General features: G+C 45.9%; 1 protein-coding gene across 1 annotated transcript in view; it reads left to right on the top strand.

The window, feature by feature from the left end:
* The window catches only part of CFAP77 (cilia and flagella associated protein 77), a 56,840-nt gene that overhangs the window by 18,142 nt on the left and 11,186 nt on the right, over positions 1 to 27,512 (top strand). Inside the window, exons 2-3 of the mRNA XM_015645205.3 lie at positions 15,112 to 15,211; positions 15,707 to 15,923. Of these exons, the coding sequence (XP_015500691.1) occupies positions 15,112 to 15,211; positions 15,707 to 15,923 (317 nt within the window). The remainder of the gene's footprint in view (positions 1 to 15,111; positions 15,212 to 15,706; positions 15,924 to 27,512) is intronic.

Genomic DNA, 27,512 nt, shown 5'->3' with positions numbered 1-27,512 from the left:
CCTAGCATTTCTCTTAACCCACCACCTTATTAAAGCTTATAGGGCAAAATTCTCTTCTCATATTCCTCTGGCAGCTCTTAGTCCACATTCAGCTCTCCCCACCTTCCCAGCTGTCTTTCATCCTGCCTGCTCTCTCTGCAGACAGGAAACAGAAGATGAGTGAAGACCAGCTGGGCCACAGGGAGTCAGAAGAAAGATTTTGTCATAGTTTTAGGAGGGTTACAATAACTATTAGAGCATGGATGCTTTTTCTACTTGTTGTGACAAGGGATGCAGCTACCAGAGCAAGGTGTATGGGAGAGGCAGCTGCATCAGGCTCTGGTCAGCAGAGTAATGGATCCATGCAGGATCCCAAATAGGGCCTCTGCAGCTGCCTGGTGTGACACCACCATGGCTCTGTGGAGCTGTGGGGCTCCTTGGGGCTGCACAGCCAAAGGAAGGAAGGGATTGAATGTTTTAGCAAGATGACCTTTCTTGTCTGAAGCATTTTTAAACATGTTTTTAGACTGCGTCACACAGGCGATGTGCAAAAAAAATTAATTTAAAAAACCCAAACAAACTGTATTTTCATTTTAACTCACCCAATTCTTACTGATTAAAGCCCTGAGTCAAAAGTCAGGCTCAGCCATGAGGGTCACAGAATTAAGGAATATCTCAGGGTGGAAGAGACCTGTAAGATTGAATGGACAGGTGTTGATCTTGCCAGCAACCACGTTTGGCTCTCTTATCAACAGTCAGACATGCAGCTGAAAGCAGATCATATCATGGATGCTTTCTCCTGAATGCCATCCTGGATATGTCTTCCCCAGGCCATGTTTTTACAAAGTCACCAAAAGGAAAATACAGCACTTGACTGCACCCACAGCTCCTCTGTGTGAACAAGCACAGCCCCTCCTTGTGCAGAGCAGTTCAACACATTCAACACGTGCTTGTTTCCTGTGTTTTTTGTGAGAAGTATCAATTATGCACATCCAGGAACATCCCCTGCACCCGTATTCCCCCAGGAACCCTTCTACCAACACCAAAGGATGGAGCAGAAATCAGGAACCAAGGCAAACCAGCCAGCCTAAAGTGAACAAGGCTCTGCAACATTAACTGACAAGAGAAAACTGCCAGGCAGAGTGAAAATTTAAACAGGAGCATAGGAAAAAAGAGAAGTTTGGGATGTGCCTGGGGATAATTTCTCAGCTCCCCTCTCATGGCTCTGTACAATCTCTTAGAAAAGCCCCTGTGGTCTTGCCACATGCATCTGTTTTCTGTCAAATCTGCTGTTTGTCCTACTCAGTGCATTTCATCAGGGTGTGTAACATTTGCTCTCACATCCACTCAACATGGGGAGATTGGAGGTAGAAGGTTTGTGCAGCCCTGTGAATATATGAAGCACTCCACAAGGATTATGGTTATTTTCATAATAATTCTCCACCCTTGCTTATGTTTAAAGTCAGGGATGTCTGGTGCTGAACCAGACAAGCAGAACACACACAAAAGCCCAATTAGCTCTGTATCACCAAAGCTCTTACAAACACTGATGCATTAATCATTGTAGAACTAAGAGATGAGCATTGGTCTGTGCTCAGTTCAGTCAGATTTTAACTTGACTGATGCTGAGAGTTTCATGATGGATCTCATCCATTCATCTCCACTGTGCAGGAGAGGAAACAGAAACAAAGGCAGAGCACGTCACTGGCCTCAGTCCATGAAGTGCTTTTCTAAAAACTGACAAAGTCCTGGCTCAGGAGCAAGCACATCCTAGGCTCAGGTCCAGAGGAGCATCAATCCCCCATACAATGCTTTCTGTTACCCCATTAGAAAATCTATATGTTGCTTAAAAACATGGAAAGTCTAAGTATGACATGAGAATAGACAGGGAAAGGCTAAACAGCAAAATAAGTGTTTGGTTCTGTAAGAGATGCACAAACACACAAAAAGCAGGCTGGCTCTAGGAAGAGCTTTTCAGATTACTTGAACATCTCTTAAAAAAATGGATTAAAACACAGATCCCCCCTATTATTTTTCAATAATAGAAGTGCAGCACAGAACAACTCACTAGTGCCACAAACTACTTTTTCATTCCTGTTTTTGTTTCATGCTTCAATATCTTCTTCCAGCTGCTCATGTCTCCTTTTCCTTCTCCTCACTTTGATCTATTAGTTTTCCCCAGAAATGGGGTTTATAAATCATTGTAATGCAGCCCTGGGAAAGACGGTGCTTAGTGCAGGGAGAAATACATTGCAGCTAACAGCCACGGCAGGGAGGAAAACTCTCACCTCGGAGAGGGGCTTTGGCGACAGGTTACGGATGGCGCTGGGTTATTTTATGGCTGCATTCCCACCATCAGGGGCAAGGCCACAGGGAGCGCTGCCTGAACCCCTCCACAATATTTCAAGCTTCCTTCTGCAGGCAAAAACAAACTGCCCAGGGGCTCGTGAGGGGAAAGGAAGAGAGGAAAAAATTGCTAAAAGAAGGGGAGGGGAGGCAGGACAGGTGGGGATGGATCGTTGGGTTGCTGCTTTTGCACCATTGCATCTTTTTTTTAAAAAAAAAATGAGATGTTTGTGTCTCTTGCACCCTGAAAAGATGCTAATTTCATGCAGGTCCCATCCATTGGCAGCAGTGGCAGGATCCAGCTCACCCAGGAACATTTCCCCACCCCTTTGTGCCAAGGTTTTTGTGTTCCCATTTTGTACTCGGGAAACTTTGTTGTTGGAGGGCCTCAGGACAAGGCTGAGCCCAACGCTGCTCCTTGCTGAAACTGAGGGGTCCCACAGGAGCCACCCCTCCAGTGCTGCCCCACTTTGATCCCCATGACAGCAAATGCAGATGCTATTTTTGTTGTATAAAGTCTGTCTGTATTTGAAACCTAAGGACTGAGCTCCTCTCCCCAGTCAGGATTTTGAAAGTTTGTTGTTGTTATCAAAAATATCATCTAGAATATGAAGCTGGGAGCAGTGCAAGGCTGGGCACCAGGTCACAGGGTGATCTCAAAACAGCCTTTCCAGGCCAAACTGGTGGAAAAAGGGCTGTTTTAGTGTTCGTGGCACAACACTGTGGCCAACCTGAATGAAGGCTGGAACATCTTCCCAGCAAGGGAATCCCCGAGTCCCCTCCTGGGAGTAAGGGTTAGTTCTAAATACAGAAAACCCGACATCATCACACAGCCAGAGAGACAAACCTTCATCAGCAGAGGTTTCTATATTTATCTCCTGCCCTGGAGTGCAGCATGGATTAGGGGAACCCATTGCCAGCCCTATTTAATTAGGGAGGAAATCATCCTAACTTCCTAAGAGCAGCCACAGTCCCATGCAAGCCACAGGCACTTTGAAGCACTTGCTGTGTTTTTAGGATCACCAGCTCTTAATAAGACCACCCCAGGCAGACACACCATCCTTTAGTTCCGGAAGCACACAAAAGAGACACCATGCTGGAATCTTACCTCTATCTTTAACAAAGCATTACCCCCTCCTCACCCTCTTCCCCATAATTGCCTTGTTATTGTCATTGGTGCCATTGTTCATTGGCTCGGCCCTAGAGAGGCCCGAGGGAGCAGTTCTGCCTTAGCTAAACCAATATCTCCTGCAATAACCCCCTGCAGTTTCCCCTTTGCTATCCCATGTTGAATAAATCCTCCATCTCTGTTTGCTGAATGATCATAAAGATATGATTGAAGTTTCAGATTTACGGTTTCCTTCGAATTGAGGAGCAACTCCAATAATGCCAGAGCCTGTTTGCTGACTGTTTTCTGACAGGATATACAGAAAGGGAGATTTGTAAGAGCAAAAACAGGAATGCAGAGATTAGAGGCAGGTATTTTCTAGTCATGCAGTGCACACACATGCAGTCACGTAGAGGGTTGGACTCACACACACACACCACCAGAGCATCCTCTGTCCAAGGATCTCGCTGTGGCTCCCAAGCACCCTGCCAGGCAGGGTGTGCACACAATATTTCACTCTAACAGCAAATCTGTCTTGAGCAGCACACAAGGGAGCCACAAGAATTGGTTGCTGGGTAAAGAAGGATCCGAACTAAAGATCTGGCTCAGCTGCAATGAAAACTGAAGTGGCTGCTGAAGTCTGGCAGAGGGCTTTATGTTAAGGTAGTCCTCACTGTCAGCCTCAGGCTCCACATGCCATGAATTCTCTCAGAACTGTGTTCATGCAATCCTCTAGATGCCCAGATGCTCTTTGGGGAGTGCAGAGAAACCCTCTGGTTCCTATGGGAGAACATCCCAGATGTTTCCTCTGCTCAAAGCACCAACACCCAAAAGCACCCCACCAAAGGGGCACTGCACTGACAGAGAAAAGCAGCTGCCTCCTGAGGACACCCAGCCTTGCACCTCCCTGCTGAGGCAACAGCTTCCCAGGGAATCTGGTTCAGGACCATGACCTTCAAGTTGGGATAATTATCACTTTCCCCAATGCTGTTGTCTTGGCCTGGGTGTCCTCCTTTCCCTTCAGCCCATCCCAGCAGCATTTAGTGAGCCATCTCCAGTATACAGCTGGATCCTGGGAATTGCACAGCATGGGGGACATTGCTATTCAGATTCAGGTCAATATTAGTTTTTTAATGAATAAACCACCTCGAAGCTGCAGTGCAAACAGATTGTGACTTTGGTGTCAAAAATCTGAACAGAGCATCCAAAACGCCTTCCCTCAGCCTTGTGGCCACAGCACATTTGCTTTTCCCTGATTCACAGCCATTTATGCTCATTCCCACTTCAACAAAAACCTATAAAACTCTTACAGTGTGATGCAGTCCTAAATTAAATGCACTTTAACATTGCTATATAACAAGGGAGTCTTTGCTCTTTTAAATTAATGCATGCAGCTGAGAAGGGGACCTTTCCTGGAAAATTTATTCTGCTTTATTTGGAGAAAACCCCACCTCGTTCCACCTTCTCTGAGAGCAAAGATGATTTTGTGTGTTATAATGAGGAATTTGTAATAATGAGAGCATTGTGTGTTCGAGTAACTACGAAGCCAACAACGGAAGACTTCTGTGAGCAGCAGTGTTTGTGTGATGTATGGTAATATTTTTCCTCAGTGCATTACAAAAGAAAAAAGCAAGATAAAAATATCTTCCATTTTCTCCCTAATTTGTAGTTTTCTGGTGTTAGCAAGGCTTATAAGACACATGCTCCCAATTAGCTGCTCCTCTTAATTTAAATGCTTCATAAATTATCTCCTGCGCTTGTGGATTATCACTTCATAATGCGAGTTAGCATTTAAATAAATAGCTGCGATGTAGGAAATTAGAGAGGTTTACAGTCTGAGGCAGCAGCATAATGAAGGAAAATACCACAGCAGCTGAACAGGGGTTGGGAGAGATGTGATGAGGCAGAGATTGAGAGGTTTTTTTTTTTCCCCTTTTACCTTCTAGCAACCAAATCTGGACTGCAGCAGGGAAAATATGGGTCAGAACTCCAGCAGAGCAAGAGCCTTTTGTAATGGCTGAACACGAAGGGAACATGGAGAATTCTTAAGCACTTAAAACATCTGATTTAGCAAATATGATGCAATTAGGAAGTGACTTTTTCCAACCAACTCGTGGTTGCCTCAGAAGGTTGCCCCTTTAAAAGCAATTGGGCTGCTCATGTATGTCATACCTGAGGGGTACCCAACCTCTTATGTTCTATAATTTTAAAAATAAATAAATAAATAGAAAGAATTGGAGAGAAAAACAGCAGAACAAAGCAGAGCTGGAATTGTATTGAGAAAATTTGGTGGGTAAAGCAATGGGGGAGTCGGATATAGAATTTTGGGGAATTTTAGAGAGAGAAAGTGAAGAAAGTGAGAATTAATTTGTAAACCACATAACTTTTGCTATGTTTTTAGTGCCATTAATAAGATCAATCTATATGGAATGAGAGTTTTTAAGCATTAGCAGCAGCTCCTCATTGCTAATTCAGTCCAGTTTCACAATTATTGTCCTAAATGTAGAAAATTATGAAGACAGGGCAGGGAAAAACCTCATGACAGCTCCTTGGAGGATTAAGGCTCTCTCCAGTGCTTGCTGATCTTGCATTTGATGTCACTGCTGCTTTTTCGGCAGGAGAAAACTCTGGGCAGAAGTCAACCCTGTTTAACTGGCACTGAACTCCTCAGGAGCTAAAAACAGGCACCAGTGGGCTCAGGACCCTTTGGTATTTGCCTTGCAGAGCAAGGTTGGGCACTGCAGCTCTAGGAAGTTCAGCTATCACAGCTCCCTGCTTGCTCTCACACACAAAATGTCAAAATCCTGGATATTTTTTTCAAAACCGCTGGAAAATCATAGAAGCCTTGACAGCCTTGACCAAAGTCCAGCCTTAGGCAGGAGTAAAGTTATTAGTTACCTTAGTTCCTGGAGAAAGCCTGACACATTAGGATTTCACAGCAGCTGGCTCTAAGTGTAAGGGGCAGGGTGTGATTTTGCTCCCTGGGCTTTGCAGTTACATTTCAGCAGGCTGAATACATTTTGCTGTAGGACAGAGCAAATTATTTGGGCAGGTTCTTGCATCAGCACAAGGCCCTCGGTGCTTAATGGGAGTTGTGCCCAACTGACAGCATGATTTGAGAGACCGCTGTATTTAATATTCTTCGAGAGCGGGGGTCAAATTGTCTCATCGTTTACATCCCTCCAATCCTGCTGATCCCAGGGGAGCTGCACTTCCTCTGAATTCAACAGGAATGAACATGGGCAACTGGACTGAAGTCTTCTGGAAGAAGATTTCTGCCTGGACTCCTCAGGATTCAGGTGGAGCCTGCAGCTGCTGCTTCGAGACACATTTCACCCTGCAGAGAGTTCAAGTCAGCACAGCAGGAGCCTTGTTTCATCCTATAATTTTCTATTCCAACATGTAGTGTTTAGAAAGTGAAAAAGGGACTGATCCCACTCCAACCAACATCTGAAAGTTTACAGCTCTTCATCGCTCCACAAGTTTCCAGGTGCTAAAGGAAAGGCTCTGGGGGCCAAACTGTAGCTGTGCTCAGCCCAGAAGTGGCACTGTCCTCTGGGACATAATTGCATCTCTGTTATCACTTTGTCTTCTGAACCAGGCAGGAATGGCCACAGGTGCTCCTGAGCCTGATAAGCCTCAATTTCTCTGGACTACAAGCACACAGAAAGCAGCTCTTCTGTCCCAGCTGCAAGGGCTGTTCAGGTCTAAGAAAAACCTGGCAGAAATCTTGAATTCTGAATGCAGGAAACAGGACTGGAAGCCCCAGGACTGGATTCCTTCGGGGAGATGATGCCATGTTTTTTTACAGAATCACCTTTTCTTCCTAAATGGCATTTTAAATAATAAAATTGGAAGCTGCCGCATATCTTTCCAACTGATCTACTAATCATATTTCTTCAAATTTTATATCCCTGACCCTTGTAAAGGGATTGCAAGGAAGGCATTTTTTAAGCTGCATTTTAAATAAGTCAATATGAAAGCTCAAAATTATTTAAAGCTTCTTAAATAGGATTACATTTGATTTCTTGTGGGAATAGTGGGGGATAGTCTAGTAAAGACGTTCTGTCCTGCTGAGGTTTTATTACATTAAAGAAACAGCATCCTTTTTTAACAGCAAAAACTTTATCTATTCTCTAATGAAAATGGAGATTATTCTGCACATGAGGTGGCTGAAGTTGGTAAGTTCCTGCATCTTTGATCAGAGATTAGAGTTTCTCCTTGAGTGAAAGCCAAGAGATTCCTGAACCAGAGGTTCACCTGAATTTAACAAGTGTCTCCTCATCTAAAATATTTGAATTTTCTTCTAGGAGGCACCACAAGTGTATTGACTTCAGACAAATTCTGCTGTGAAATAACAGCTAGCTCTCAAGGCAGCCAGTATCTCATTTGCAGCCAGGGATTTAATTTGGCCTAAGAATCAGAGGTCTGTGCTGCTGGGGAACTATTTTACTATATAGGAAATGTCATATCCAGTCTGCTCTGAAAGGCCCACAGTCAAATTCTCACTTGAATTCAACTCCTTTAATGTCAGTGGAACTTATATGAAGGCTATACTGGCACCACTTAGCTTAGTATGTTCTACTGCACCCAAATAAAAGCAAGAGAGTTAAATAAAAACTACCTCTATGTGGTTGGAGCAGCAGCAGGGAGTTACATGGTGTAAGCAGCAGCTTCACCTAGCTGAGTTGCTCTGGACATAATCTGGGCCAACATCTGGCCTTGAGAATATAAAGGGATTTTTCTTGAAGTAGCAGATGGGGAGGTTCAAAGAACAGATATTAATAAAGATGAAACACAAAGAAAAGGTCATAACTGCTGAAAGGGGACAGAACCTTGAAAAAAAAAATCCAAAAAAAAGGCTATTGTCCATTCTCTTTAACAATTAGAGAACATTCTATTATTCTCAAGTAGCTCACACCCCTCTCATCTAAACCTCTATGTCTTCACTGAAGCCACTCATTGAGCATCAGCATTCCCTGGCAGAATTTGACTTGAGGCTTTGCAGCACAGCAAGTATCCCCAGGGCTGTATCCCCAGGGCTGTAGTTCTCTGGGGGATGACAACCCCACTACACTCTTTCCAGCTCCTCTCTGGCCCCACTTTTCTCTGGGAAGTCAACAGCAAAGATGTTAAAATTGCTTTTTTTTGGCCAAGGTGCTGTGTGCTATTCTGCCCAAATTATACCCTGAGCTTCCAAAACTGCTGCCATCAAAGAATAATTTTCCTGATTTTCCAACACTGATCTGTCCATCCACACCTCCCATGTTGCCACTGATGTTGCTTGTAGGGAGAGCAAGGACTCAGAGAGGTCCTTTTCCATCCAGCTGCTCCAGGACCACCCCATGGTGTCCCAAACCTCCCTGCCATTGTCTCTGCATGTCCCCAAATCTATCCCAGGCTCATTCTGTCTCTTAGAGCCAAATGATGCTTGTAGCTCAAGAAAAATCAGGCACAGGTAAGACCTCACCCAGCAGTAGCTGTAACCTGCACATTCATTTAACCTGAATAACCTGTCCCTGCTGCCAGTGGCTTTGTCTTCTGACCACAGCCCACATTTCTTCATCAGGGCTGAGAGCAGGCAAGGGCTGATGTGAACTTCACAAGCTGTGACACCCTCTACAGAAACACATGTGCTTCTTTGACCTTCAGCGCTGGCACAAACACAGACACAAATTTCTCTTAAAGTCAGGAACAGATTTAATAGAGCAGGAGAACACAGTTTTCAATATTTCCATCTCAATTATAGTCAAACACCTCGGTGAGTCCCAGCCTTTGGGGCTGTACCTGGGCTGGCTGCTCCCAGCCTGGAGACTGTCGGCAGAATCAGCTGAAATAGCACAACTGGGCAAGGTGTTGGTGATTTATCAATGCTGAAGTAATTCATCCTGACACAGAGGCACTGAGGAGGAGCTCAGGGTCCAGCAGGTGCCCCCAAAGACCTGAGAGTTATACAGTGCCACACATTGACAGTGGCAGACCTGGGATCTGACTCCTTAGCAAAAAACATCATGAGTTGGTTTTTTTTTTCTAAAGGCATTTTCAAACAGCAGAAGAAAGCAGTCTCGTTACAGAGAAAGGCAGTTTTAACAGTTGCAGTGCCCTACTGCTAAAATTGTCCCTCCAACAGCACATTATCTACTAACTCCATAAAGAGTGACTAATTCCCCCAGAATTTTGGGGGAACGAGAATTTTTCAATGGAGAACTAGAAGGTGAATACACCCATGAAGACAAATGCAAGTATTGTGTACGCAAATACTTTCATATCTGCCTGGCCCTTTAAAACCAAAATGATAGAGTTCATTTGCATTTAGATCTCTTTGGCTCCCTCTTTTCATCTAAAGACAAATCCTCACAAAGGCTGCTTAATTAGACCAAATTAGATTTCCACCTAGTGGCTTGTCATTCATTAGAAAACGCTGTTCTTTTTTTCAGTTTTGGTAATTATAAGCTGGTCTCGCAGTGTTCACTTCAGGTTCAAAGTCTGACTTGCATTCATGATTTTGTGCAGATGAGAGGAAAATCATTCAGTCACATCAAGTCTACCCATTTTACAAGTTGGATAAAGATCATCAACTGCAGTCTTTTATGTAATGGGGTATATTCTTTCTTAAGTCTTTAATGATTAATTGTAATAGCACATCTCGTGGCAATTTTCAAGACTAAAAGCTAAGTGCAAACAGTTGGAATGCACAGTGACTGTATCAGACAGTGGCTGCTTCCCTGGACTGGGGTTTCTGTGCAAGGTTGTGTGTGACTCTTGCCTGTTGGTGTTCCAGCCCTGTTGGGAGCAAGAAAATGGCAAGGGGGTAGTGCCAGGGGTTGTGTAGGGAGAACCTGGGCTGGAAGTGCTATCTGCCCTCTCTAACCCAGCAAGGGGGACACCTCTGCTGCCAGCCTTACACAAAATGCGGATTCTAGAGGGGAAAATCATTCAAATCCACACCCAACACTCAAAGGTTGGTGTTTAATAAGGCTGCAGCTCCCAGGGCAGGTCAGTCAGGGGCACAGGTTAGTGAAGATTGCATTTATAGATGCACTCTGGGTTAGCAGTGTGGCTGCCCTGTCTGGAGTATTTGTAATGAAAGGAGTTAAACTCACACCAAGATCCTTGAGCTTTGCCATTTCTGACTCCAAGGGCAGCAGTTTGCCCAACCATCACCCTTTTCTCTGGAAACAGAAAGATTCTTACACTGCTATAGAAGACTAGAATGATTTGGTCTCACTCTCTTCTCTCCCCAGTCCAAATTCTGTTCCCTTTGCTGTCCTGCATGGGCACACTGATTTCCTGCCTCAGTTTCCCTTTATTACAGAGTATTAATGCTCAGTGGCATGCTTTGAAACTTAATAAATTCGGGACAGATCTTGTGGTGGTCCATCAGGCAAAACTTCCTTTGGCTTTGACATTCAACGCTTATGAAAACCTTCGAAGACAACTGCCAACTTATTATTAATAATCTTCTTGGGAGTGGAAGTTACAACAGTTGGTGCCAGGCAGCCCAGCAGCCACCAGCCCCTGCTAGGATTTCTTCTGTACTGAGAAACCCACATTTTTCATGTGTGTTTTTAGAACAACATTCTTGGTTTTGTTTTCCCTTTTTTTCTTTTTTATTTTTTTTTTGTGACAAAGTTTTTCCTTCCACCTTTAAAAAAAAAAAATCTCATCAAATTTGCCTTTCTCAAAACACTGAACATTCCCTTTCTCATCTACCTAAACCTGATGTTGAGTTACTGTCCCCCAGAGGCTTTCAGTAGCTCAGTTCTGATGTATCCCTGCACTTTGTAGCTCACTGCCTTCTTAGAGTGTAATCAAACATCAAGCTAAGTAGCAAATAAATCTCCCGATCTCATAAGCTGCACAGCAAGATCATGTAAATGCAAATGAAGGGCTTGATTTCAAGCTGTCGCAGGGGGAAGGAGGGAAAAATGCTGGGCCTTGTCACTGCAATCACTTCACTCTGCAAGTGCAGTAAATCTGCAATAATAATAGTAATGGTAGCGTGACGGGAGGCTTTACTGTACAAGGGGGTGTAATGAAAAGGGAAACAGAAGGTGGGAAGGAGGCAGGGCCTGGCAGGCTGAAAATGGCACAGAGTTTGCAGGTGTCCACAGGGCAGAGCCAGAGAGGAGAGGATGGGGCAGCCCTGGATGAGTTAGAGCACAGAGGATTCATGGATTTGCCCAGCACCTCCTCCCAGGGAAAGGCTGCAGAGGCAGGGATTAAAAATCCACATCTCGGTCTCTTTCTGTACCTCTCTGCATGGACACATCTCCCACCTCTCTCAGTCATCTTTAGGAAATTGATGCAATGTGTGTTGCTGGGCCATCAGCACCAGGGGATGGAACACAAATAAATCTTGCAATAAAACCTGGAATCCTTAAAAATTTTGCACTTCCTTAAACCTTTGCAATGCCTCCCCTCTAGAAACAGACCTCTTTGAGAGCCTTCCTCTTCCTTCACAGCAAACATTTTCCAACACTCAAATACATTTTCTACATTTTCCAACACTCAAATACAGCCCAGGGCTGCACAGATCAGAAACAACCTGGCAAAGGCTGGGGATAAGTCAGTACACCCAACAGCACTCACAGCCAACCAAGGTATCCCCACTGATCAAACACCACCAGCACTGCACCGTGACCAGCGGGAGCATGGCACCCTCAAAACCCAGCCCAGACACACCTGGTTCAAACAGAGAAGTTATCACATCCAAAAGGAAAGGATGTATCAGCCAAGCCCTTAAAGACAGTTTGAGAGAGCAAACAAAGCCTCAGTGCACATCCCTTGCAGCCCTGAGAGGTGTTGATCTCCACTGGGTGCTCTGGGAATGCTTCAGGAAAAGGTCTAGAGCTCTCTTTTCCAAAGTGGCTGGATAAACAGCATTTAGGATGCTGGATTTTCCTCACCGAGGTCGTAAAGGGAGAAAACTTGCAGAAGGTGCCCAGAGAAAATTAGGACCACCTGGGATGCAGAGAGAGACGGTTTTAATTAGAGCCAAGAGGTGGGAAATAAGGCAGAGAAATGACATCTTAATGAGGTTTAATGAAGTTGTCTGCTGATGGCCACAGCTGTCAGACAGATTGGTATTCCAGCCAAGCAGCTTTGTGACAGGCTAAACCTGAACATAGGGAATGGTGCTGGAATTGGGGGAGAAAGGGAAAAAAAAAAAAGACCTTCTGCATCAACTTTGGCTCAATTTCCCCACTGCTTTATGACAGAGCACACCTATAATGCCCCAGGACAAACAAATTAAACCAGCCCATGAGCTAGAAACAGCATTTTGCTAATTCATGAATGAGAAAGGCTGTAATCTTGGATTACACTGAGCAAAATTCATTCCTGCTATATCCTTCTCCTTCTTTGCTTTTGTAGGTAAAAGATGTTGGCAGGCAACCAGAGTTCTCTGAGTTCATTGATTTTTCTTCAGGCACAGATTCTCTCCATGTTCAACATATTGGACCAGATTTTTTTTTTTTAATTAATTATCCAGCACCTTCAGCATTATTTATTCAGTGCAAAGTGACTGTAAAATGCCACCTGATCATAAAAGGAAACAGCATGCACTCTTTTTGTGATGGAGTAAACACCCAACTGTGTTAACTTCAGGTGCTCTGCAGAACGGACTCTTTAAATCCCGTAATTTCTTCCATTCTACAGGATTTTGCACTCGAGGTCTGGAAGCAGCTTTGCTGCAGGTTACAAACCTCTCTCCTTTCCTGCAGTTTCTGTGATTTTTCTCCCATCTGGCACACCTTTGCCACCATAGGAGATTTCTGACCTCACTTCCCTGATTCATTACCAGAACATGATCCCAGGAAAACGCCTTTTCTCATGTTTCTGAGGAACATTACACCATTTCCCTTGTACATCAGTGACAACTAATCTAAAAATAGCTGTAAATATAGGAGGAGCAGATTAGCAATGAAAGCTGCTTTATTGTCTCTGGCAGCACTTCGTGCACACTCCCTGCACACAGAGTGCAGATGTGGTTTTGTCACTGCCTGGTGGCACCACAGCCATGGTGGCACTAAAACCCCACTCAGTCCCCTCGTGTCAGGGACAGGGACAGTCCCTCCCTGTGCTCCAGGCTCACAGGAGGCAGGTGGGGAAATGCAGCCGTGGTTTCATCACATCACTGTGTCCTGGCTTTTTGAAAGGGCTCTTTGCAACAAAGGATCTGTAGTTTCGCACAGGGCAGGTCCATAAAGCTCATTTTCTGGTGAACTTGTGCTCCTGAGAGCCATGGAAATGCCACACCTCCTTTAGAGCATCACAGATGTAAAAGTCTGAGGAATTACAAGCACATTTTAGAGACCTGAATACAGAGGCCTCTGGAAAGGTGCCTGTTCTGGACAGATGTCATTAACTCTCATCTCCAGGCAAAAAGGGCTCAGTGAGAGTTTTGCCTGAGCTGAGGGTGGTGCAGAAGAGCACACTGGAAAGCAGCCACCATGCTGGCAGTGTACAAGGAAGCCATGGCTGCTCTGGGGCCCTGGCCAGGGTTTGCACAGTGCTGACAGGGAGTAAAAGGAAAATTTTGGTGTGGACAATGCCCCTACAAAAGCAGCTCCAGTGAGCTGAGTCCCTTATCAACCTGTACAGCCTCAGCCTGCTGTGGTGGCAAGCTGGAGGTGGTTCATTTGCAGTTTCTTTTTCACTGTGTCTCTGCAGAAAGGGCTGCAGATTCAGCAGTTCCTGACCCAGAGTGTTCACTCTGCAGAGTGATAATGGCCATCTCAATGTCAGCGTTTGGTGGTTCACCCATGAGAAGCACCAGTGGTATTTCAGCACTTTGATTCTCCCAGCAAGACCTGCCAACACCTACAACGTCCCAGCTCTTCCAACACCCTTCCCATGGAAAACAGCCTGTCCCAAAGCACCCAGATCCTGCCCTCAGGGCTCCTGGGGACTGCTCCAGCTTTCCCTGTGCCAGGCTCTCCCCCCTTCCCTCCTCTGCTGCCTCCCTCTCAAGCAGCAATGAGGTTCCAAGACACACATCCTGCAGTGACTTCACCATGGAGATGGGAAGGTGGAGACAAAGGAGTGAGGGGAGGTCAGTTAATCCCACAGACACCACCAGGCTAGGGCACACATGAGCTGGGGAAGAGTTCATTTGAAAACTAAACAGAAATGATGATATTGAGCTGAAGTTCTTTTCTGTGCTATAAACCCCAGGCTCTGCTCTCCCTTCTTCGTTCCCCCTTATCCTCCTCCTGCAGCATGCCTTGTGTCTTGATTATTCCCAGGCAGAGGCAGCCATGTGATTGTGCCTGGGGAAGTTTATGTCAGTTTTCTGGGAGGATGCATAACTTGGAAATGAAATAACTCAAAGTAAAATTAAGACTAGCTGCTGTCTCCCCAAGCAGACACCACAGCTGGGCATCCCCACCAAAGGAGAGATTAACCTAACAAGAAGATTTCAAGTCCATATCTATTGAATCAGGATCCCTATTTCCAGCAAGGCTAGGTCTCTTTAAAACTCAAAACCAAACTTGTGTGAAATTCAGCATCCTTTAGGTTTCAGCTCCTTTTTGCACTGTGGCACATACTTGTGCAGTGGTTTTCAAGCCCCTGCCAAATGGGCACTCCTGGTACTTGTGGCCATGCTCTGTTACAAACTTCTGTTTTCAGGGGCTTTATCTTACCTTGATGCTTCTCTATTCCCTTTTCTGCAGCCAGAACTGGGGAAGCCGATGAGAAACTGCTACTCCCTTCCAGGGCCTGATTTTACCTATGGGATGTACATGCACAGGAGAGATGGAGGAGTCCCTGAAGGTAGGACACTGCCCCTAAAACACAGACCTGTAACAAAGTCCTAATGCTAGTAGGAATCTCCTTCCCACAGCTCTTCAGTACTTCTCATCAAGCTGGAAATGCAGAACTCCAACATTTACCTACTTTCATTAATATCACCCCAATTGCTTGGTGACCAGTGAAGATAGGAAACTTTCAGAAGTTCACACAGGCAGGGAGGGTGCACCTGCAAAGGGGGATGCACCTGGGCAGTCATAACTTTGTCAGGGCTCCTGCTTTGTGCTCTCAGGGACAATTTCCCTGTCAAACCAGACATCCTGAGCAAGCCAGGGAGGAGGGTGAGAAGACATCCAATTCAGATGGGATATGGGATGCAGTGGGACAGGTTATGAAGCTGACAAAAGGAACCATAGCTGCACAAAACCCCCATGCACGGTGCACACACTTCAATCTCCTTTCCCAGACAGGAGCTAACTGAAATGCCTCATCTTTTTCTCTATTTCCTTCCATCTCCAGCCATAGGCCACTGGGATTCAGTGAAGGCCAAGCCTCATAAAAGGGTGATGCCCCGAGACTTTGTGACCATGGGCCGTAAGGCTGTGGATGAAGGCTGCACCACAGCCCGTGAGTTTGCTCTGTACTACAAGTTCATGAACATCCGCTGCAAAGATAAGGAGATCCTCAGATATGGCTGCAAGGTCCCTCCAGACATGACTTTTGGCAGGCCACCACGGTAAGGGGGAAGATTTGGGCCCTCCTCAGAATGAAATTATCCCTTCCTACCCTCACACCTACATCTCTCCCCAATCTCAGCTAGCACAGGCCTCAAAACAGAAGCGTCCTGAACCTGGATGTGCTGAGTCACAGCATCACATCTGTGTCAGATAATCAACTACCTGAATCTAACATACATGCCACAACACAGCCTCATTTCACCTGTGGTATTAAGGGCTTGAGGCCTCTTAAAAGTATCTTCAATGCCAACCCTTTAACCTAAAGGAATATGAAGAGCTGTCAGACAGAAAATTTGCATCCCAGGGTCAGAAAATCAGAGCAACAGCATTTCTACCTGTCTGTACTGGTTAAAATTCTCTTGTGGAGTTAAAGATCAGTTCAGGTTCTTTATCCTACTCTCTCCTACATAGTTCACTGCCCTGCATTGGGCAGAAATTGGGAGCAGGATGGAGGCAAAGAAGCTTCTCCCTGTCCGTGCAACTCCAGCACAAACCAATGCTCAAAGCCTCGGAAAGTCCTGCTACTGCTGGAGCCCAGGGAGGTTTCTTGCTCCATGCAGGTCTGGACCAGACATTAGATTTTATTTTAAGAGCTAGATAATAATCACTACCAGAAAAATAACAGCTACAAATTCTAGAGAAAAGACATGATGAACGGCACCATGTATTTTACGTGATAGTAAATGGGCTTTGCATATGCAAATTGAATGGATTTTAAAATGGTATTTAATGACAATTTTCGTAGCAGACATTAACATTAATTGCATCAAAATGAAAATGTAGCATTAGCTTGCTGTTAGCTGCAAATGCCCCAGCTATAAAGCTTTATCTTTATCAGTATCAGCCCTCACCAATGTGACAGGGCTGCTCTGCAAATTGCAGGCAAAAGGGCTTTTATGTTGCAAAAGTATCCCCCAATGAAGGCCAAAATCAACATCAATTTTGCTTTATTTCTTCATAAACGGAGGTTAAATGTCTTCCTGTAAGAAGCCCAGGCACGCTTCAGAAGTTTTAAGGAAAATCTGCAGACCCCACAACGGCAGAAGTAGTGAGAAAGGGCTTTTAATTGAAAGTTATTATTGTACAACTTGCCTGCTCCTTAATAGCTACCTTTTATGCAGACTGATTGTATTTATCCCTTTATTTTAAAAGCACGTTACAGATAAAACTGAATTACTGGGATTATCAAGGAGTTGCTACGGCCATTTCAGTAAAAGTGGGAGTTTAACACACTTTTCTTTGACTGGCAAGTTAAAGAGACCAGTTTTGGTGAGCATTCCCAGGACAAGCTGGTCCCTGGTCACAGCTCAGCAGGTTCAGCCAGACCCATCTTCCTAAAAATGACCTGGCTGTCAATGGATTTCAGCTGGGTTTGGACTCTAAGCCCTGTTTGACTGTGATCTCATTGCTGCTACCTGGGAAGGGGCTCCCAATGAAGGCAAATGCTTGTCTGGGGGCAGAAGAAAACAGTGGCAAATGGACTTTTTTCACAACTCCAAGTACTTAATGTCTTTTAGAAATAACAGGTCTGGTCAATATCTCAGGTTCAGTGAAGTTTTTCAGCATGAACAGCACCTGCCTGTCATCCCCCAGCACAGACAGTGTGGCAGAGGAGGCCAGAGAGCAAAGGTGCTTTCCCATGGCACTGGAAGCAGCTGGAGACACCCTGCCTGATGATGGGGTGCTCTGGGACAGCCCAGAACCCCAGTGCAGACCCTGTTGCAGCTTTCTGCACAGTGGGAACTGCAGCTGGTGCCAGCCCACAGCCTCTGCCCTGGGCTGCTTCCCTGGGAACCCAAATACCCCAGCAGCTGTCACAGAAACGTGGCTGGGTCAGTGGCTAATGGGTAAGGGGCTTCTAGAGCCCTGGCAATTCATCTCCAGCCCCTCTGCAGGCCCTGGCCTGTGCTGCTAAAGGCTTCTGTCTCCTGAAGACACCAGGGTCATGAGCACTCCCTAGGCTCACAGGCTGGAGATCTCCTAGATCATCCCAAAAAGAGACAAAAACCCAAAAGCTGTGGTTGCTATTAGTGCCTTGTTAATCACTGCCTGGCCCTGCTGCTGCTCTAGCTCAGATCACCTGTGCTTTCTGCTCACAATGTGTGCATTTCATCAGGCAGCCTCAGACACTGCAGCAAGTCTGAGCTTTCTGAAGCCTTGAGGCCTCTTTCCTTTCTTTTCCTGGGATATTTACCTTCAAAGGTCACCCATACCCCTCTATAATTCCCCCTGGGCACTTTGCAGGGGAGAGAAGCAGCGCTGCTTTTTGCTGATTCCTCCCCATTCTCTCCCTCCCTTTTCCCAGAGTAATGTTTGCTACGAATCATGTGGCCAGCTTTGTTGTGAGAGTCATAAAAAGGACATTTTTCATCTCTCCTTTTTCCTGCTCTCGCTCCCTTCTCTCTCTCAGTACCAGACAGAGATTTATTCCTTCCCTGATGCCTGTGGCATTCGGAGCTGGGTGGGGTCAGGGGAGGCACTGATGGGACATAACAGATAATGCAGTTGTTCCTCAGGGGCTTATCCAGCTCCGGAGCCGATCCATCAGCAGGCAGTGCTCGTGCCAAGGTCAGCAGTAACGAGGATGTGCTGGGGTCCCAGCCTCCCCCGTGGGACACCCTCTAGCAGGGCTCCCCCAGTTCGTGCTCCAGCTCCTGAGCTCTACAAGAGCTGCCTTGTGCAACCACACTTTGCAGGAGAGGACACGTCCCACTGAGTGCAGGTGCTGGGCTAACAGCACACAGGCTCAGCGTGACCTCTCCCAGCCCTCCTCCCCACCACACACAGGTCCACAGGCTCATCATCTTCCAAAGAAATTTCCCATCTTTGACACTCCCCTCCAGGAGCTAAACCCCATCCACGTGCTCTGTGCATGACACACCACAGACCTGCTGAGGGCTGCTGTCCTCCCAGGTTTCTCATTCAAAATAACCCCACAGGTGTATCCAGCCCCCCATACTCTGCAATAATTTTTTTACAAGGTGGAGGCTGGAGGGCACTGAGTGGGCTGGGGTTTGATGATAGTGGGGACCTAAAGGCACAGAGGGTCTGGGAAGACCTTCAGGATCTTCACTGGCATCACTCCAGCCTGCTATTCAAGGTGGATTTGGAAACCTTAATAGGTGTCCAGACCTACATTTATCCTCTTTTTCTGACTGAGCTTCATTGTGCACTGAAATCAGCCAACATTAAGGGATCATTTTTGGAACGAGAAATGAACACAAGGAGGTGGATGCTATCTACAGCTAGATTTTAGATGCTATTGATCTGTGCAAGGTCACACAAGGAGTCTGAAGCCAGAACACTCCAACACACAGTTGGTACCCTGAGCACCAGTTCTGTCCCCAGGAGTGAGCAGAGTGCACCCTCAGCATGGACACACTGCCCAGCACTGCCAGGGCTGCCTGGAGAGAAAAGCTTCCAGTCACCTCTTGGTAATCATCCTAATTCTGCCTGCTACGCCCCAGAACCTATTCCTGGACACAAGGACTACACAGACGTGCCATCCTCTGCCATCCTGTACCTGCTCCAAGCCCTGCATGGCCATAGCCCTGCCTCCCACGGGCTGCCATGCACTTGGCAGTTGGCCTGGAGGTTGGGCTGACCTTGGGTGTGCTGGCAGGATTTCCCTGGCACTCTGTCATCCCCAGGGCTCCTGCTGGGTCCCCCCACTGCTGCCTTCACTTCAACTGTCCCTTTCCTGAATTTTACAGCCCATTTTCCTTCTGTCTTCATCTCCTGCCTCCAGTCCACCTCCCATTCTCTAAAACTGCTCTCAAGCCTTTGGCAGCTGTTTTTATCACGTTCCTGCAGCAAATTCACCTCTCCAAAGCGTTTGGTCACTACAATCTTTCTTCAAATCGTTACACTTGGCCAAGGGCATCAGTTAGCCAGTACCTCCTCTTTAATTGGTATCATTTGCAATCATCCCAATCACCTTCCCTGAGCAGGGCAATTTCTGTGCTTGTGCTCTGCTTAGCAAGTGACCTTTCCACCCAAAGCGTCTGTGCTGTTTGCACACAGCCAGAACAAAGTTTAGAAACCTGCCCAAGAGGTACTGAGATATTTCCACTAACAGGTTTATTTTTGAGATACTTAAAGAACATTTCAGGTCATTAATATATGGCTGTGGAAAGAAAGCTAATCTAGATGTAGACTAGCAGCAAAGATGTCAAAGAAATAATGTTGAAGAGCAGAGGTTGTTACTGGAAAGAATTCACCAGGAAAAGCTGGACAGGCAATAAAATTGAGTATTACAGCAAGTCTACATCTGACCCATGATCACTGGAAGCCAAAGAGAGTGTAAAGCCACCAAAATCCTAAAGATTAAGACAAAAAAAAAAAAAGGTTTACAGACAGAAAAAAAACAAAAACAAACCAACCACTGAGGACTAACAAAACAGATTGTAAAAATATAACACAGTGACTGGAATCACTGTCAGGCTCATGGTGACAGAGAAATGCAACCAAGTTAAAAAATACAGGACTCCCATCAGCTTGGATAATTACATATCCTATCCAATTCCACAGTGAAAGGCACTTTGTGCCTCTGCCACCATTCTCACACTGCTAAGATAAGAATTTCTATTTCAAGAGTAGTTTTCTTCTCCTGGAAACATTCCAGGCTGGGTATGTGGTTACATGGCTAGCACAGAGCTCCCAGCCTGTCCGCCTGCACCGCACCCCGGCGGCTGCAGCATCTGCTTGGGCAGAAGGACCTGTTACGCCCTTCAAAAAAATCCTGAGTGCACCATGAAGATACTGATTCCCCTCCAGAGCAGTTATTTGCTTGCTGTAAGAGTTTCTGACTGCTTCAGGCTGATGGCTTATGAGAAAATAAACAGCCAAGTCATGGTTTGGCATAAGGTTCAGGTTCTGTGCATCAGCCACAGAGCTGGGAAAAAAAAGATCTGAAGGACAGACTTAGATCCCTTTTACCAATTGGTTTACACTGAATAGAAAAGTAATTAACTCTCAACAAAGACTGGCTGTTGTCTGTGGGTTTATGTCCATTGAATACAGCCAGCTGAAAAATTTCTTCCAAAATTTTACCATCTAGAGCTACTTCTGGCCACAAGTGGAGCTTTTTCTTTACCAACTTTTGCTTTTTCAGCCTGTGCAATGAAAACATGGGTTGGGGGGAATAACCACACTATCCCTTCTGTGAAAACAAAGCTTTTCAGCCCTCATCAACATATTTTCCTTTCAAACAAAGTCATGTTCCCACCCAGCCAGAGAGATTCAAGAATGGGATGGAGGTCAAGGGGAAGACCTCACGCTTTGATTTCTTTTGCTCAGCATTGGAGGGGTTTTTCCTTGCTTTTTCACTCCTTGAGATGTTTTGCATTTGTTGATGGCTGCAGACTGAGCACTGTTCACTCTCAGCCACAGATCTGGACCTCCAGGCAAAACAGCTCTGTCCCAGAATCACGTCCCTCCTGAATTTCTCAGAGAATAAGAGCAAATAGCTGTAGACAAATGTGTTGAAGACAAACCTGAATAATCTTCAATTAAGTCAGCCACAGGGCATCTCCAACACTAAAATCAATGCTAGCACACAAATTCCAGCTTGTCAAGCCAGTTATTTAATGGGTAAGAGCTGGTCTGGTGTCTTCACTGCAAGACACACCTTTCCATACGTGTTTTTAGGACCAGTGCAAACATTTCACTCAGCCTGGGAGGGAATAGTAAAGCAAATTGGTGCTCTTGTAACCATGTGTACTCCTAAGTACAGCTATGAGCATCTGATAAATCTTTTAAAGTGCATGTTTACAATGGATTTTATTCTTTTTACTGCTCTATACATATGAGTCCTCAGAGCAAAATAACAGATCCTCTGACACTTAGAAGAAGCCACTGCTTCATTGGCTGCCCACAGTGAAATAATTTATATTGTTATTTCCTCAGCCAAATCACAAGGTTTATAAAGAAACTTCAGAAATTCACAGTAATTAGTGCTTTGGAGGCACAGATCCTGCAGCTGCCATACAGGTGGAAGACCCACTATTGCAACTGAGAGTTTTGCCAGCCCAAAGACTGCAAAAAAAATTGGTCCCCGAGTGTTTTCTACCATTTTTTCTCTTGTTATTTTCTTCAATAGTTAATGGAAAGTGAGGACAAGTGGAGATCATTTAAAAATGATCTTTTGGGCCTCTCCATGGGTTTATTTCCAGGACCTATTTAGAGAAGCATAAAGCTGTAAGGGGCCTGTAACTTTACTGTATATTCCACAAGATGCTGAGGAAAAAACGAGGAGCCTTTGGACACACACCCAGCTCATTTTGCCAGGTCTCCCTCTCCTCACAAACACACCCACACACGTGCAGGGATTTCCAGCCCCTAATTGAATTCACCCTTGTGAAAGCCTTAACAAATTGTAAGTGACCTTTTATACGAATTTCAAAGTCAAGGCTTCACCACTAACTGCACATCCCTCTTCTGCCATTCACTGTTATGCAAAACCCACAAACAATTAAAAGAAATAATGAAGAGCCCAGCGGCCCTCTTTCCTAATTAGCTGCAGGAGGCAGTGCTGGGGAGTGTGGTTAAGTGCTTCAATTACCTCGGCCCTCCTCGCAGCCCTTGTTAGAAGAGACAAGTCCAAGGGCCAAAGGGGAACAATTAAGGCGAGGCAGAGCCCGGTGGTTTGCGGGGGATGCCGGGGCTGTGCCGGCTCTCACACAAGGGCCAGAGCTGTAATCATACCCCAGCCTCCTGCTGGGCTACACACAGACAAATTAACGGGAGATGGATTGCTACCTGCAGCCCATCCGGAACCAGGGAGGAAGGCAGGCAACACAGCGCTGCAAGGGAGCCGTAATCAGAATTTTCCTGTTCTCTCAGCCCCCCTTTTCAGGGCAGAGGGAGCTGAGCAGTGATGCCTCGCTGCTGCCTGCATTGGGGGTACCCCAAACAGAATCACAGACACTGGCTTGGGCTTTATTTGCTGAAGTTAATCCCGGTGGTAGCTGCCCCAAGGAGTCCCACACTCCAGAGATGCTGGAGACCAAACTGTTCCCCAATAAGAAACAGGTTGGACTCGATCTTGAAGGTATTTTCCAGCCCTAATGGTTCTGTAAGAAACCAACCTGAGCTGGTGGGAACTGGTTCTGCTGGCCTGACCATGGGGAGATTCTGTATGGACACTTCCAGCACAGAACAAATCCTTGCCAGCATGAAGACACAAGTAAAGAATATAGCAGCAGTGATCTGCCCCTGTAGCTGTCTCCCCTGGGGTCTGAAGACCCCACAGACAGATCCTGACTGTGCAGCAAAAGCACATTTTAGGTAGAAGGACAGCAGCAAGGACTAAACCCCCCAGAAACCTCATTAACCTTTCAAGGAAAGGTTAAAGTTTCAGTGTAGACAGTGGTGTAGCAACACAACTTTAGTGTCACAGGCATGGACAAATTCATCTTGTGATGGATCTGTTGCATAAGCAGCCATGCAGGGCCAGATCCTGCTGTCTGGAGCTGCCCCTGGGATCGGGACAGGGTTCTGGGCACAGCCCCAAGAGCCACTGCCTGTGCCTGTCCCCTGCTCCGCTCCCAGCCCCTGCCCATCCTGCCCTGGCTGCAGAGCCACACACAAACCCCACAGGCTGAGGTCTGCACTAAAATATTTACGTGCTTTTGAATTATACAAGGGGGAAAAAAAAAAAAAAAAGCACTTGCAGGTCAAATTTTTACCCTTTTGCAACACAACTTAGCAATCAAATTGATTGCACCTTTCAAGCTGGTGTAAATCCTCTTCCTGAGCAAACTCCTTTGTACCCACTTTTGCCAAGTACCTTTTTTTGCAGCTGATATATAAACCTTTGAAAATAAGTTTGAGGGGAGACTGACAACCTTGAAACCTCAAGAGCAGCATGGCATTGACGGGCACGGCTCCCTGAGCTGAGTATTATAGATAGATTTTAATTTCATTTTAACAAAATAGCTGTCTCCAGTGGAAGAAGCATCAAGAGCTAAATGAGGACCCGTCTTGAGCTGAATCACGTTGAACAGACCTCGGCACTGTCATTGATTTTCTGGGAAGAAAAAAAATGCCTCTGGCTACTAAACCAAATTAGTAGTCACTGATGACCAATTATTTTGCCCCACTGTGAACGGGGAGGCGTACTAAAATTCCAGTTTGTCAGACCCAAGGCTCTCTTCTGAAACACCTTTCAACAAGCGTGTACCAAAAATCTCTCAGATGGTTCTGACGCTTTCCTGTTTTCGGCAACTTCTCCTTCTCCAAAGTTTTAATGAGCTGCTGCTCTGAGGAGGGCCTGCCACAAAGTGAGCCCTTTCCTGCACCGTGGAGCACTATTTGGCATTGGCACAAATCACAGCTGTCAGGATTTATACACACATACACAAAAAAGTGTCAGCCTAATGTTTGCAAATTATAATTACCATTTCTCGTGCATGTCCCTGGTGCCTTCATTTTAGATAAATCCCAGCTCTGAGGTATCAGCTGCAAAGCACTGAAGGCTCATATTGAATGGAATAGATTTAACTAGTTTGTAGCTCATTTAAGGCCTACACTGTTTTATTTTAATATTGTTAATACTTTATTATACTTTTTAACACTGTTTTCACAGTAAAATAGCCTATTAGGAGGCTGCAGCTTCTTTTCCAGGAGATGTCTGGCAGACTAGAATTCCACATTGTATAACCAAGTTAGCAGGTGCTTGTCATTTCAGTTGAAAATAGGTCTGTACCCTGACTGTTGAAAGTAAATTAGAGAGATTCTATTAAAGAGACAGGAACTGTTTCAGGGATAATAGTTTTGAAAATGTGCACAGATAAATTTTAAAATATTTAGGAAATGTCAGCATTAGAAGTGGCTTCAACTATTTGACTATAAAAGGAAGCTGATGAGTATTTTTTCTCCCCTACAATTATAAATAATTTGTTACATCCTATCAGAACTTCTTTGCCTTTCCATTCTGTGGCAGGGTGCTTGTGCCAAAACAAGGAGATCTGAGTTACTCTGAGTGAGATGAGTTTTAATGTGCAGTAAGCATTTCCAGAGGATGCTTCTCCTGCTCTCCCCACAGCACCTGCAGACAGCAACAGCAAAATCCTCCCTCTTCAGGAACAACATCCAGGCAGGGTGACAAAAGGAAAGGGAACACACAAGCCACTGATCCCTGTCCTTAAGTAACACTAAGGCAAAAGGACATTTTCCCAAAGGCCAGCTGCAAGTAAGATCACATTGCCAAGCAGCACCAATATCAGGGCCAAATTCCCCGTCCGCTCTGCTGAGTTCAGACTTTGACCTACAAAGGAAAAGCTGCCTGGCTGAGATCCCTCCAGTCACCTTAAAGAGGTGTTCCCTCATATCCCTGCTCTTCCCTGCTCTCTCAGTGTTTCTCTCAAAGGAGGATGAGCCAGATGAAGCCTCACATCCTACAGCCACACCAGGGCTTACGTGGAAAACCAAGCACACGAGTCGTTCCCCGCAATTTGAGAGAGGCAGTTCATGTGTGCATCACTCCAGGCATGATTCTATACTTTGCTGGATCAGGACTTAAATGCAATTAATCACACAGCAGGGAAGGATCTCTGAAGAGCATCAACCCAAATGTGTCCTTTCAAGCATTTACTTACAAGCCAGCTGTGGACTAATCAGTCACCAACTGGCTGGTCCACTGGAGATGGTAAAAGTCACCTCCATAGAGACGTGAAAACACATTCAACTTCCAAAAAAAAAAAAAATCAATAATCAAAGACTACACACAAAGGCTCAGAGCTTCCCTGCATCCCTCCCTGCTATTCCTGCACACCAGGAAAGCTCTTGCATAGGAGAGCAAAGGGACAGGAGCAAACGAGCAGTACTCACCATGTGCTTGTGTCAGGAAAGCCAACATTTACAGCACACTACAAGGCTGGAGACACAAACAGATAATAACACACTTGATCACTGGTTCACCACATCTTTTAACCTTTTAAATATTTTTCCCAGCTCTGATGAGCATGACATGCCAAACTGGAAGGGAAGGAAGTGAAAGAAGAAGGGACAAAGGGCAAATGTCAGTGTCTCCTTTGGCACCGGGTGTCTCCAGATAATGGTCTGGAGCAGCAGAGCTGATTTGCAAGCAAAGGCTTGAAAAGCCCTGCAGCATGTGATCTATGAAAAAGGAGGCCTGCAGAAGGATGTCTCCTCTGATATGAATGTCCCCTTGGGATGGATATTGCTGGATTGCACATCCAGTACCATTAGAAAACACAAGCATACATTAGGCTGTTTTGAAGCATGTGGTGTGCAATAATTAAGTAATAAAAGTCACCACGGGGGTGATGGAACAAGAAACAGAAGAGTTACTATTTGCATACAGGCTGCTGGTACCCTCCCTGATCATCAAGGATTCTCCAGGCTGCTAAAAGCTGGCAGCTGTCAATTCTGGACCCACTCCCACCATAAACGAAGCACCAGCTCACTCTGTGGCAGGAGGGCTCTTTGCAGAAACAGGTGGAGCTGGTGGCCCAGAAGCAGCCCAGCAGCTGTCCCAAGTCCCCAGAGTCCTGCAGTTGGTCTGGACAGGCAGGGAAAGCACTGACCCTGCTATGGGAGCTGTAGCTGAGGGCTCTGCAGGCTACAGGTGGGAGCAGAGCCACCTGTGTGAGAGCTCCACAGCCATCAGCTGCTGCCAAGGTGGGAAAAGTCCCTCCTCAGCAAGGTGTGCAAGGACAAGGACCAATAAAACTTGAGCTTGAGGTCCTTCATCACCTTCAAGTGTTTGCTTCTGGGGGAAAGGAATAGTAGCAGGACCATGGGAATTACTGATTCGCTGTCCCTGTCACTGCCAGGTCTGCTTCCCATGGTGGCTCATGAAGTGTCCTCACTTGCAAGGAGTAAGGCTCAACAATTTCAGGCAGCAGCTTTGCCACAAGCTGGTCAGGTTAATGCCAGCTCAGAGCAGCTGAATGGGACACTGGCCAACAAACAAGTGTCTTTTTACTCTTTCTCTAGAGCCAGGCTCATGTGCAGCTCCTCCCCTCTGCTGTCTCCTCCTTGCTCCCTGAAATCCTCTTTCAAGGGGCAAATACACCAGCTCTGTGCAGCTGAGGCACCAGACCAGGGCTCAGCATTTTGGCTCCCCTTTCTGCTGCAGACACCTGCCCATCTGCATTGGTTCCATTTTTAGCCCTATTCAGGCTGCTTAGGACTGTACTAACTCATCCCAACCATCATCACATGTTTGCAGCCTTTGTTGCACCACATCAGAGAGATTTCAATAGCAAAAGCAGTGTTGTTTTAGCAAAACACATTTGGCACCCAGGGGTTCTTCCCCTGGAGGGAATCCAGAGCTGCTCCCTTGGGCACCAGCTGGGAAATGCTCTCCTGAAGCTCTATCAGGACCCAAAGTTGAGCTGCAGCCTGTGGTGCCCTGTGGTCCTTTCAGCACACCAGGGCTCAGACAGAGCTGCTGAAACCTGCCCTGTTAAAGGTTGTGCAAAGAGAGGAATTGTTCCTGTCTTTGTTCTGGAGAATGCCTGGCACAGCTTACCCCACATGTGTGCAGGCTGTGGTGTGTTCACTGCAAATGATGGTGGGTTTGAGGTTTCCTGAGGAGGAGAAAGCCTTTCCCAGTGCAA

Source organism: Parus major, chromosome 17, assembly GCF_001522545.3.
Source record: "Parus major isolate Abel chromosome 17, Parus_major1.1, whole genome shotgun sequence".
Classification (NCBI taxonomy): domain Eukaryota; kingdom Metazoa; phylum Chordata; class Aves; order Passeriformes; family Paridae; genus Parus; species Parus major.
This window is presented reverse-complemented; position numbering and strand designations above follow the sequence as displayed.